We start from the raw sequence: 14,085 nt of genomic DNA on the forward strand, positions 1-14,085 counted from the left end.
TGTCAAACACCTAGCTAGCGAGAGCGATCCACCAACATGTCCGCTCTCAATTGCGTCGCGAACCAGACTTCTGTCTATAACCTACGTTCACCTTAACATGTGACTCGTAGTTATTCATTTGTTATAGTTCCCGAACCGTAATTACACTTTATTTCAATTCCTATCCTAGTCAAATTCTAATTTCTATTTCCTTTAATTTAGCCAATAGATTAACTTAATATTAATTTAGCTCACTTTAACTTCAATTAAAATCCACTAAACGCTTACTCACTCAATAACATTAATTGTTATATCGATTTTAGCCCCGCTACGCCTTCCAATTTAGCCTGTGACTTCTTGCATCCGTTAAACCCTCTCATCTTATTCAAGTCAACAATAAACTAAAATCACTGTACGTACCCACGACACCCTAATTCATCTCAAATGGGAATTATCCATCACTATCTAGCTCGTTAAAAATTGGTATTTCTCATGTTTCCTTTAAACTAATTCCACCCACGATATGACACATCTACCCCTAACCAACTACTATTACAACTAGCCTTATGCTCACGAGCGGGAGCTCGCGGCAAACACGTCCGCAAGCAACGACGTCTCGAGTCGAACTCCAGTTTTGCTGCTAATTAAACTCGGTTGTCTGATTTCTAAGATTTTATGTGTTTTACACGATACGTCGATCTGCACATTTTTCCTAATGATAATGATATAATGATTTTCTGTCTGTAAGGGTACGAACGTCAATTCTTCCAACTTGAATACAGCAGTTGGGCAGGTTTTGACTGTCTGTTGATTATTAGTTAATTCGATTCTACATTTAGGTGAACTGATTCTATTGTGACTTGACTGAGTTCCCTTACAAATGTCGATGATTGCCGTTCGTTTATATTTGTTTAAGTAGTGGCTATCGACAAAGGTGTATCGTTCTAAGCTGATTAGTATCAGTTTCTACTACAGGTGCGATAAATACAGAGTTTTGCTTGAAAGGTATCGGATAAATTTTTGTTATTTTCCATTCGTTGTCTTCTGAAAACGATACAGTTATCATATATATGAGTTTGTTATCATTTGTCCATAATTTTAGTTTACTTAGATCTAGAATTAGTAGAAAGTTTTGAACTGAAAGATCGATATGATTACTCATAAAGTTTTGCTTCGTTATTTGGTCGAGTGTTGTTAAGAATTGTTTGGGTTCCATAATTTGCGGGTTTATGATTCCTTGTTTTCCTGATACTATAGTGTTAAAAATTTCGTCGATGTTAATATGGAGCTCCGATATGGTAGATTCAGTCTGAATTAGTAAAGAGATCAATATTTCGTTTTTCTCGTTATGGTTTTCAATCTTGCGTATGACATTGCTAACGTTTTCGAGTTGATTCGTCTTAGCATAGTCTAGCAAGCGTTTGATAAGTGCGGTTTGATTACTGAGGATCGTTTTTATTTTATTGTTGGAGTCAAATAATGTGTAGAGGATGAGTCGAGTCCGTGATGATTGTGGTTGGTGGCTGTAGATGTCGCTGCTGGGGGTACTGCTATATTTTCTTCCTATTTAGAATCGTGGAATAAAAATCGGACTTCGGTCGCCGGGATTCGATCCCGCGTTCCGAATGTTCGTAACCTTTTTTTTTTTTTGTACGTGGAGAAATCCTCATGGACACTCCGCTGCTGCAATAATCGCGTAACAGCAGAGTAGTGTCGGACTCCTACCGACTAAAACTCCACGATGACCACCTTATGCGCGTGACAGGGGTGCTCCAAGAACCTCTTATGAATTAACTTCAGTTGCACCCCCTTCTCGCGTTCTCTTGTTCGAGCCGGCTATTGAGTAGGCGTTAGGGGGAGGTCGTTGCCCCTAGCGCTGTCACTTCTTCTGGCCGTAGTCCGTTGGGGTGGTGGCGGGGCGGCTCTGTGGCCTCCGACTTCGCAGGGGAGACTCTCAGGCCCAGTTCGTTCACGGCACGGATCGCACAGGCCGTTGCGATTTCGCCAATGCGCAGCGTCTCGTGCCAGCCACGACCCTCGACCAGGATTAGGGTGTCGTCCGCATAACATATCATGGCCGCGCCTGGGGGTAGCGGACATCGCAGTACCTCGTCGTACGCAACGTTCCATAGTATGGGGCCCAGCACCGAGCCCTGCGGGACGCCACGCTCGACGGATCGCTTTTCCTCTCCTTCCTTACTGGTGTAACACACCCACCTGTCGTCGAGGTAGGCTCGGATCAATCGGACGAGGTAGCTGGGAACCTCGAAGTGCTCCAGGGCCGTCACTATCCTGTCCCATGGCATGGTGTTGAACGCGTTGACGATGTCCAGGGAAACCGCCAGCGCCACGCCTTTCCGGGAGACCATGTCCTCCGCAATCGCTCGTACGCGTTTGACCGCGTCAATCATCGAGCGCCCCTTCCGGAAGCCGTACTGGCTTTCGTGCAAACCTGGCACTTGGCCCGCTATGTGTCGTTCCAAGCGGGCGGCGACTACCCTCTCGAGTAGTTTGCCGACCTCGTCCAGTAGGCATATCGGCCGGTACGCTGACGGCGAGGTCGTCGGTCGGCCCTCTTTATGGAGCAGGACCAGTCTCGTCGTCCGCCACGCCCGGGGGTAGACTCCCTCCCTCATGCATCTTGTGAAGAGGTGCCGGAGTCTGGGGGCCATGACCCCCATCACTTCCCCCCAGATCCGGCTAGGGATTCCGTCCGGGCCCGGTGCCACGTTGCGGGGGGTCATTCTTCTGGTAGCCTCCCATATCTCCTCCTCCGTGACTTCCCAGTCGTCCCTCCATTCCAGCGGTCGTGTCGTTTCCCGTGGCCGTTCCACCGCTCTGTTTTCTTGTGGGAGAAAGAGCGTTCCGGTGATCCGCGTCAGCAGCGCAGGTTCCATCTCCGTCGTTGTCAGGGGGCCCTTCGCGCGTAGTTTCTGTGTCACCTTCCTGTATGGCCTTCCCCATGGGTCCGACTCGACTGTTTCGACCAGTTCGGACCAAGCACGGTCCTTCGCTTTTTTAATTTCCTTTTGTAGCGAGCGCTGTAGCGCGCGGTACGCCCGGTAGCGCAAGGAGACTTCTTCTTCGTCGCGTCGTCGCCAGCGGCGGGCCCTTAGGTACTGTCTTCGGGCCCGGACACATCTCGTCCTCAGTTCCACGATGTCGGGGTTCCACCAGTAAACTGCTCTGCTTCGCACCGTGCCCGGTGTGGCCCGTGGCATGGATGCGTCGCAGATTGTTGTCGTGGCTTGGCGGAGGTTCTCGGCCTCCTCTTCCACGTCTGCTTCGGTCGTCGTTGTCGAGGCCTCCCAGCTCCAAGCTGTTGCTATAGCAGCCGCTCGGAGTAGATCTTCATTCCTTTCTTTTATTTTCCATCTGGGCGGTGGGCGCGCGCGCCTCCCCCTCGGCGGGCCGTGCCCGTCGTTTGTCGTCGGCATTCCAGGTCCAGGTGCGTCCACCTCCATGAATATGTAGAGGTGGTCCGACAGCGTCTCGACCCCTTGGGCCACTCTGCAGCCTGAGATCCGCCTGAATGCCTCGGGGGAGGCCCATGTTATGTCAACAATGGGCTCCCTCTGCACGTCACGCAGGTACTGGTCGAGCCCCTGTTCACTAACAGAAGTCCAAGTCCCGCGGCCCAGTTTGATAGCGTGCGGCCGCGCGCGTTGGTCCTGGCGTTCCCCCATTCCGTGAAGTGCGCGTTGAAGTCTCCCAGGACGAGCACTTGTCGGGGGAGTCGTCGCCTGACGCAGTCGCCAACTCCGTCTAGGAATTCCTCGAACGCTGCCCGTCCGCTGTTAGGTGACACGTACACCCCCACCACCATCATCCCTGCCCACTCGACCGCGGCGTATCCGTTGCCGCGTTCCAGCAGGGCTCCGTGGGCGAACGCCCCGGGCGTTGATGTCCAGGTGACGGCAACCATTCCGTCCGTGTCTCCGACCGACTCCGGGGCATCCAGAACTCTGTACGGTTCCGCCACCACCGCTAGGGCGACCGTGCTCTCCCGGATGGTTTGGTGGAGCAGGTCTTGTGCTCGCCTTGACCTTCGCAGGTTAGTCTGGAGGATGCGCATTCTCAGTTCTTTGGTGTTCTTTCCTTGTTTGTGGCTTCCTCCGTGCCTACCTCCTTGTTCGCGGGCTTAGGGTCGCTTTGCGACGGGGAGCCTTTCTCGCTGCCTCATGCAGCCGTGGATCCGCGGGCGGCTCCTTTCGTTCCTTTCTTCGAGGGGGCGCAGGCCGGTCCCCCCATCCTGTGCACCGACGGTGTTCCAAGCGCCTCGCAGAGCAGGCATTTCGGGCTCGCAGTAGTGCATGCTCTCGCCTGGTAGCCTGGTTCGTCGCATCTGAAGCACAGGTGCCCCTTGTCCTCCTTGGCGGTGCAGGTCTTCCCCGTGTGTCCTATCCCAAGGCACCTGTAGCACTGCAACGGTCTCCGTTCGATGGCTTCGACCTTCGCCGTCGACCAGCCTATGGCGACCTTTCCAGCCTGGGCCAGTTTCCTCACTGCACTGGCAGGGCCTCGTATCCACACGGTGCCAAGTCCGTTCCGGGCGGGGCGGATTTCTCCCAGCCGGATGTCCTCCGGCTTGCAGCCGCTCTTCCTCGCCAGGGTGTTCTGGATTTCCGCCTTGGTGGCCGCTATGTCTATCAGGGACACCCTTGCCTCCGCGGCTCGGAAGGGTGTCGCCACGCGGACCTCGTTCGGGTCCAGAGCCCGCGTCAGCTGTGCTGCGAGCGCTGCGGCCTTCTCCCTTCCCTGGTCCTCGGGGACCTCTAAGATGACGCCTCCGGCGATGGTCTTCCGCATCCTCATCGTGTTGATTCCGAGCTCGGTCAGGGAGACACTGTCCTTGGCCGCAGCCAGCACCTCCGCGTAGGATTGGCTCGATTTGTCCGTCAGGGTGATTGTTACCGCTGACGTTCGCGGTGCGCGCGGGAGGGGCCCCCTGCCTCCCCCTCTTCGTGCGTTCTCCAATCCACTCTCCGGAGTTTCCCTCTGTCTTACCGCCCCTGTCTCGGGGATCAGCTTCGCCGGCTGCTTCTTTCCTGCTTCCTTCTTCTTTCCGCTTCTTTTCCTTTCAACCGTCTGCCATTCGATGACAGCTGTTCGGCCTCCCTTGGGCGCTGGGGCGTTTGGGGCTCCAGGCTCCATCCCTCTCGTGTTCGCGGCAGGAGCGACCTCCTTTCCTTCTCCTTTTTCTATTCTCTGCAGTCGTTCCTCCAGTCGGTGCAGCAAGGATCTCATCTCCTCTGCATGGTGTTTGACTGCAGCGAGACGCGCCCTGTAGCTGCTCTCATCCGCGGTGGGGCGCGAGGCCGGCTCTTTTCGGAGTGCCTCTACCGCCGCCTCCAGTGTTGCTATGCGTCTTTGCGCTATAGCGAGTGCGTCGGTGACAGGGTCCGTTCTCCTCACTATTTCGGTCACGCCCGCGGTGATGGTTCTCGCCGCCTCCTTCAGGGTTTTCACCTGCGTGTCCTTGTGGTTGCGGGGTGCCTCGGCAGCCTTGGCCACCTCGGCGGCCCGGCGAATCAGTTTGGCTCCTATGTCCGCCGTTGTGGCTGTTCTCATTTCTTCAGCCGGGTCCGCGGGGAGTTCGGGGGATTCGTTGGCCTTCTTTCTCTTCGCTCGGGGTGCTTCTCTGGCGGGGGTTTCCTCCTCCTCTGTTGTTTCCTCAGTCCATATTCCCTCCTTGTCCAGCGTGAAGCGGGAGAGTCCCTCCTTTGGCGGCATCGCCTTCGTCATGCTCCTGGTGCTGACGTGTGGCAGCTCCGCAGCCAGTTCCGTTTCCCTTCGTCCCCTAGCGTTTTCCTCTACCTCCTTCCCTTTCGCCATGGTTGCGTCTGTTTCCCCGTTGGGCGGGAAATGTCGCTCGGTCAGCACTTGCCACTCTGCCAGTCGCTGTCACTTTCAAGTGGCCCGCGCGAAGCGCTTCGGCGCACGCGCCAATATGGCTGCGTCTGGGTAGTTTCTCGGGTAGCCCGTGTAGCGGCGCTGTTGTCACGCGTCCTAATATGGCTACTCCACCGTCCTAACCTCACACTTGGTTGGTTTTGCTTTAACTCCTTGTCCAAGCCAGACTTCCCGTATCCACATCCGCTTTGCGTTCACGGGCACTAGTCCTCCACTCTGGTTACCTCCCTTGCCCAAGCTCTCCAGTTTTCCGGAGATTTCGATTACGCTCGCAGCTCCGTCCTCTCTACGTCTGCCTCCCATATATCCCCCCACTACTTTCCCCGAAAGTTCGTAACCTAATGCGTTAACCACTGCGCTACCGTCGTCCGTTAGTTGTTTATGTCGAGTAGCGGTATTTGTGCTGTGTCGAGTGCCGCTACAAATGTATCAATATTTTCGTTAATGAGTTCTAGATCTTTTTCGAGGAGAGTTCCGAATAGAGTTTTAGATTCTGAGCCTATGACGTTGAGCAGTCCGCGTTTGCTTCTATAATGTAATGCGTATAATATGAAAAAATATATGAAATATCCAAGGTATAGTTTTATTAAACTTACTTTTTATAATGCTTCGTAGGTAAAACAATTTTCTATCCAGATTCCACTTTCTCAATTATATTTTCAAAAATGCTCGATAAGGAGTACAATTTTCTACCCAGGTTGTACCTTTCTAATTATATCTTCCAAAATTCTTGATAGGTGAAACAATATTCCACCGACGATTTACTTTTTTAATTGTATCCCCAAAAATATGGACCTGCTTAACGTTTAGATATTATTATTTTTTTCGTTGTTACTTGATACGGCTAGCAATTAAATAGTGAGAATAAGAAGAATTGGAAGTGCCATTTTCGAAAAAGAATTTTGTTTCTCCTTGAAGAGGTTGTTTGTATGAAGGTTAATATCACTAAATATGAAGGGAAGTGTAATCATAATAATTCGTACAGTTTTTAACGTTTCAGTTTACACGTTTTTACGTGATATAGGTTGTGTATGATGTATGTTATACGATTAGTTCCCTAAATTAGACTGTGTGCACCATGTGCCAGCAAACTCCCTCCATCGTGCTTGAACATGTGCGTAGATAAATCTGCCTCGATTATCCCATCAGATAAGAAAATCTCTACTGACCTTCTTAAGCAAACTACATAATGGACTTACATATCTTCTCTTAAGATATAAAGAAGATATTTTTTTTATCGTTAATTAACAGATCTTTGAAACGATAGAATAGAGATATCGTAAAATTATATAAAGTATTATAATATGCGTAATAAATAAGTATCGTTATATTTTTCTAATAAATAACATTCCCATAAACAAACAATTTCTCATAAACAGTCGTTTCCCAGAAAGCTTTAGTTTCGATACTGGCAACTTTATCTACTTCCGCTCTTCAATTATGAAGGATTAATCTTTACGAAACTTTTGGAACGGCTGAAGATTTCTCACGATGAAACGCGACGAATTCGATACAAACTACGCGGAAATAAAGACAGCTGCGATGGAGGATCGCGGGATTGATATTAATTAATTAATCTGTGGCAACCATTATATCGATTCGTTACGTTATTGCGACAGGCCACGCAACATTTTATTGCTTCTGTTTCTACAATTTAATTACAAAGTATTCAATTTCCCGTTATAAACAAGGAAAGGACTGCAAGTTTGTACAGCTTTTATCAAGATTACGTGCCATTGAACATATCGATTGATTGACTTCTCATGTTTCGTATTAATCGACATCCGATATAGCTATGGGACCTGGAATATTGAAATATTGGGAAGTCAGTTATATTCAGGTGTTCTATAGATTTGACGTATAAGCCTTGTAACATGTACTTCTTTATCAGACGTTTACGAGATACTGAACGATGGCTACGCTTGTAGTATCCAAAAATTTTACGTCGATTTATAATCGAAGATTCGATCAAACTATAGATAGATTTGAATATTCTACGAATTGAATTTAATATTAAGAATTTTAGTTGTATAGATCATCGACGAAAGTCTGTTACACGGGCCCTTTCAACAGTTCTATACACACTTCTATTATATATTTTATTTTTTAAAAATAACGCTTTGGCATGATCAAGGATCGGAAGTATAAAAAATAATTGTGACAATTCGAGCAGTGAAAGCCTCTAGAGTAACATTATATTAGTCTCTATAGCGACATTGTGGTACCGTGTCATTTTCAAAGTTCTCAGAATTGGTACTGTATCCGATTTCAATGTTTAATATTCTTCCCGGGTCCTGGAAGAATTTCTTCAAAACTACGTTAACCCATGAAGAATCAACCAACAGTTTCTCATAATGCCGTTTTATCCACATCCTTTGAAACTCATGAAATTGTAGAATCCAGATAGAAAAAGTAGAGACGAAGTAAACGCGAAGCTCATCCTTGGAATTGCTTGTCGTGGTGATAATGTTAACAAATAGAATTCGATAACGCAAATTCATTGGGGAAAAGGTGACAGATGAAATTCGCTAACGCAACGTTGCCCGTTAATGGGCTAAGAATTACGCTCCATGGGATCGCTCACTGCATTCTTCGAAACGACCCTCGTAATCCATAGGCTCGTAAACGGCTTCCGTAACCATAACGAATTTCAATCTTGTTCACGGATCTCTGACCGCTCGTTTCGAGGGTAACGAGGGGGTTGCGTGTTCACGTGCGTGCAACAGAAGGTGTTATCGTGATTGTAAGGCGTGCTGGAGCAGATAAGTCCAATATGCTCGCGGAAATCATCGAGATTCATTGCCCAAAGCTGGCTGATAGTCGAAATTAACTTCGCCTCGTCCGATTTCCGCGTTCACATCGCTTTCACGATGGTTAGGCGTTTCTTCGTTCGTTTCTAACGCTGAGTTTTCCCGTGTCGCAGTCAACCCATATTTGGATGTGTGTACACGTTGCACAGAAAATGTGGTCGGGGGTTGAAACGCGGACAGAATGGAAAACGGACTATGGGAAACGCCGAGAAAGAGGCGTCGATGAGTTGAAGACACGTCGATGCTGAAGTACACGTGTATCTCGCGTCTTATAGCGAAGGAAGGATACGTGTGAAATTTTAGAAAATATTGGCTGGAAAATGTTCTAACGGACATTGAAGAAACGAATTTAAATTGTAAAAAGAAAAAGATGGTAGCCTAAAGACGTTCCGCTTTCTGTCCCATTACGGAAAACTGCAAAAGCTATGTATCTTGAGAACAGATAAAGTTAAGAAATGAAAAGGAAAAATTCGATTTACTATGTATTTTCGCTATATTTTATATTTACTGTATATTATCGGAATAGCCATCCCTGATTCAGAAAATCAATTACATATATCCCTTGGCGAGAGGGAGTGAGAATTAATCCGATTAATTGTAATGGTGGATCAGCTGGATCCTCATATTCTGAACGTCCAGAGACTCGCTAACTACGAAGCAACTGGTCTGTTTGTGACGCCTATCAATTGTTTGCTAGAGATTAATCTGCTGGTAAGCAGCGTCAAAATGCGACGATAACTAAACCGTCCGAAGATCGAATTATAGCAAATGAAACGCGTCTCTGCGCTAGTCTGACCGATTAACAGGGCCTATGGGGGTGGCTTTCAAATTTGTAAGCAAGGAATTACCGTGCAACGAGCAACTCGTATCGATTATTCAATGGGTTCATATGGAGGCGAATAGAAACTCGAACTCGAAACGTTTTCGACTCGACGCTGAGTATCGCGTTCATCCTTTAAATGCTACTTCAACATGGGCAAACGTTCATTTTGGTAATGTCGAGTTTTCTCATTGAATAATCTTCCGTTCGTCGATTTTACACGCTTAACCGACTAGATAAATTCGATGATTTTAAGCAACGTAATTAATGTAATTGATTAATTTTTCTTAAAGTGTGAACTATGGATGAAAGATTAGAAACCGTGACATTACAGAGTACAAAGTTAGAAATACAGGGGAACTTTATATTTTTCTTCACTGCTGATTAATTTCTTGCTGAACGTGCAACGACTCAGGAAAACTGCCGTTGCCTGTTGCAAACTGATCGTAACGTACATAGATCAAGGAACATCACAAATTTCACTTGACTACTTACGTTCGTACAACGAAGAATCCACATAATACAGTACGGCTAATATATCACTATAGAAATCGGATGGTTATACATACGCAACAATTTGGAAGAGGATATTTGCTTTCGGGTTGGGAATATCAGGGAATAGAATTGTTATTATGCGAATGACTGACGTTGATTCAATGTAATTAGTTAGGAGTAGAATTACAGTAGAAAAGGCATCAATACGATGGAATTGCACAGTTATTGTAAAAAAACAAACGATACTACATAATATATTTAGGTATACAGAAACAGTGACACTTCTGTATTGTCAATTATGATATAATTAAATGAGATAATACGAATAATTGTAAATGCTATTAAATTGTTAAATTTTAATAATTTCCATTCATCTTCGTATCAAAGCAAATACGAACAATTTACAACGTTGCTAGTTATGACAATAAATTTCTATTTCTCGTGTCAGTAATTTCAAATGTCGTTGGTTGCAATCAAAAATCTGTCGGCGGAAAATTTTCACCCAAGCTTCGACAAATAAATGAAACATCGTATTATTCTCGGTCAATATCGAGTCACTTTCGAGATTACACGAATAAAATTTAAAAAACTTTTTTGATGAATTGCTCGTCGAGGCATCGTTCTGATGTCGATATCGCATTAAGCAACTCGAGGATCGAAGTCTTGGTAACGAGATTGTCGCGTCAAAGACGAAGCGAGGCCTATTACCCAGGCGATGATGGAAGCTATGCAACTATAAAGAATACTAGCGCCTTTTTCTACGATTTTACACGACTCGATGCCAGTCGAAGCTCTTGGAAAATATTGCAACAAAAAGTCAATATATAAAACAAAAAATAGGAGGTTTTTCCTTAAAGCAATTTAATCACTGTCCACGCAACTTTTATTGTTCTCATCTAGAACCGAGCAAGAAAAATAACTATTTTATTTTTATACCTTCTCTATATTGGGATTGTAAAAATTTGTCTGTTTGAAACGCATTGGAAAATTTCGTCGAATTATAAAGTTACACCGTTGGTTGTCACCATAGAATCGATTTTAGAATGGATTTTAAAATAACGTAAGAACGATTTTAATGAAATTTTGAGAGTACATATGTACGTACATAGAGAAGCGAATGTAGTTCACACGCATTGCTACTAGGAATATTTGTGACCTACATAGGTTTCAGGGAAAATAAATGTCTGTTGCAAATAACACTAATTACAAATTCTATTTTTTCAAGCTTCGTGAAAACTCACATGAGAAATTAACCTGTCGAGATTCAGCATTTTTATATAATACTATCTTGACAAGTACATTTTACAAACAAACGAATATTACTAATTCGATACGAATAATTAATTAGTTTTTCAAGTTTTCCAAGATAAATAATAGAATCAGACATTATTCCAATTTCCACGAAGATCCATTGAAATATAATATCAGAAAATGATCTATTAACAATTTCAATTTTATTCGACACTACTATAACCCTTCGCAATCGAGGGCTCCGCTAATAATATCAAATAAATTAAATAATTAATAAATTAAAAATTTAATAAATCAATAAATTAAAAATTTGTCCTTAACCTGTCAAATCATAATTATCTCACGTATTCTTGCAACGAACAGGTAAGATACAATCAGAAAAATAAACCGACGTATTGGCCGAAGATATATTACACTACCAAGCAAAATCGTATCGCACTGCGCGATGATAGTGAGTGAGTGAGTAGGTGATGAGTGATGCGGCTATGACTCTTCATTCTACGCATATATTTAACCAATTATACGAAAACACGTTCTTTCTACTGAAATTACTTGGAGTATCTGGTAATATGAATAAATGAAACCTTCGAATGCAAAGTATTAATATTATTAACGAAAATTAGAAATATAATTTATCAAACGGGATACGTGTATATAGTAAACCAAAGAATACAATGAATTATGCAATAACGACAGAAAAATTAACAGATATGACCAGATCTAATTGTTCAACCACTATACCCCTACATGTTCGAATCCTTGGGCGAACACCAGCAAACAGTTCGATCGATATTTTTCAACCTTCGAATTAGCTGTTATAACTAAAATATTTTCCATCGTTACAATGCATCCTGTCCCCAATTACATCGTTAATTTCGTTTCCGAGGTTCCGCTACAATACTTCGCAACGAGCAATTCAATAATTGAGACAACGACTCGCGGGATGCGCAGCAGTACGCTGGCCGTGAATCAATTGCATCGGATTACCTCGATTAATACGATTTTCTAGGACTACGCTGTAATGTCGAGTTAATTAATACGATAAAGTGCAATCGCGATCCAATGGAAACGACTTCATTCTTACTTTCTCGCGCGATTTCACATCGGAGTCTAAGGAAAACGAGCTGCATCTTGCGGCATCTTGCGGAAAAACTGAAATTCATAGGACACAGGAAACCTGGTAAACAATAAATACGGCATGGTTCCACGATATGGACGCAAAATCAATGCTAATTCGATTGGCGGCTGGACAGGTCGAAGCATAGAGCTCAAAGTGTTTCCTCAAAGTGTTTCCGTTCCCTCATTCTCCCTTCAATAAATCTTGTTTCTCTCTCTCTCTCTCCCCCTCTCTGTCTCTTTCTCTTTCTCCTCCGAAAACTTGATCATCCGATTTGTGTAACGGAGTTTATTTTGTCTTTCTGTTAATAATCTGTTAATACCAATAAGTTGCCTAATCGCGACACTTCTCGAGAAAATTTCTTTTAATCGCAAGGCCGCATAATTTTCACGAAATCCATGTGAAAAGAGTGTCCGGAATTAGGATGAAAAATATGTTTATATTTCATACGTGTATATGTTTCAAAATAGTTGCAATATAGAAATACCTTGTTTGTAAAGAAGGTTAACTCTATTGAGATTAATTGTTTGGTTTCTGAAGAGTTCAATGTGAATAAGGTTTTACGGTAAATTGAAAGATGTAAAAATACGCGCGAAAGTGTACAAATATGCAAAGTCTAGCAGCTATTAATAGTTCAGTAAGTAAAATAAATTTCTGTCTAGGTTCTTCTCCTTCGTCGCGCTCTATAAAAACATAAATTTAAATAAATATCAGCAGTGAGTGTAGCGATTTAGTCGATCGGATCTTAGAACGAAAAAACTTGTTTAAAAATGGAATCGATCAATTTAACTTCTCACTGGCTCACTTATCAGTGTTTATGTAACTCTTTCTCCCATTTCCTCTGCGTGAAACATGCAGCTTGGGAGTTTCGATTCGATAAAAAGTTGCGACTCTGAATATCCTTTGATCGTAAATTGAAGCATGAAAATATCATATATGTCGTATTTCGCTCTGAAACTGGATGAAAGAGGGAAATTGACTTGGTTCTTTCGCTGTTCCATTTTTTTCTTTTTTTCTATCTTTCGGCTATAGAATTACTCTGCCTATGGTGAAATTTGTAAAATTTAGTTGAATGTTACTAAGAGATACGCGATTTATCGATGGAAAGAAAGAAGAGAAATATTCACTCGTCGAAAGCTTAGTAGAACAACGTTTACTTCGCAGATGTAGAACATTTATTTCGGTTACCTATCGGTTGTATCGTTATCGACTTGCCAATCATGAAACGCAGACGCCACCGGCCAGTTTATTCAATAATAAATTATCTGACGCGTCGATTGATCACGAACACATGCTGTCCACGAAATTGAATTGTGTTCCAATCTCTGCATTATAATGTTTATATATATGTTTATGTTTATATATATGTTTTGTAAGGATTCGTTTAGTCGTAAATATGGTTTAGTCGTAAAACAGAATTTTTACACTCAACTCGATTCGCGTAATGGAAATCATAAAATTAACAAAGGACAATTGCAGTTAGATTTAAGATTAGGTAAGTGGCGAATAATGGCTCGTATAATTGATTCTTCTCTTCTTCTTTGAGGATATCTTCGCCGCTCTATAGCTTCTTTATTGTTGCAAGTGTGTAACCTTATTTTGTATAAATTAGATCAGTAACGAGGATTTAAGACGAGGATTAATTTAATAATAGCATATGAATTCTTTTCATTGAGATTTTCACACGAGAAACTGATCAG

At 44.1% G+C, this 14,085-nt stretch overlaps 1 protein-coding gene across 1 annotated transcript; it reads right to left on the reverse strand.

The window, feature by feature from the left end:
- Nucleotides 1-3,532: 3,532 nt before the first annotated feature.
- LOC143304372 (uncharacterized) lies at nt 3,533-4,054 on the reverse strand. The gene has a single exon (XM_076626826.1). The coding sequence runs from the start codon at nt 4,052-4,054 to the stop codon at nt 3,533-3,535; it is 522 nt and encodes a 173-aa protein (XP_076482941.1).
- Nucleotides 4,055-14,085: the final 10,031 nt, after the last annotated feature.

The sequence above is a fragment of the Bombus vancouverensis genome, unplaced genomic scaffold (assembly GCF_051014615.1).
Source record: "Bombus vancouverensis nearcticus unplaced genomic scaffold, iyBomVanc1_principal scaffold0033, whole genome shotgun sequence".
NCBI classification, from domain to species: domain Eukaryota; kingdom Metazoa; phylum Arthropoda; class Insecta; order Hymenoptera; family Apidae; genus Bombus; species Bombus vancouverensis.

Excerpts from the sequence above, each read along its gene's own strand:
- LOC143304372 (XM_076626826.1), bottom strand. The coding sequence starts at position 4,054 with ATGCGCATCCTCCAGACTAACCTGCGAAGGTCAAGGCGAGCACAAGAC.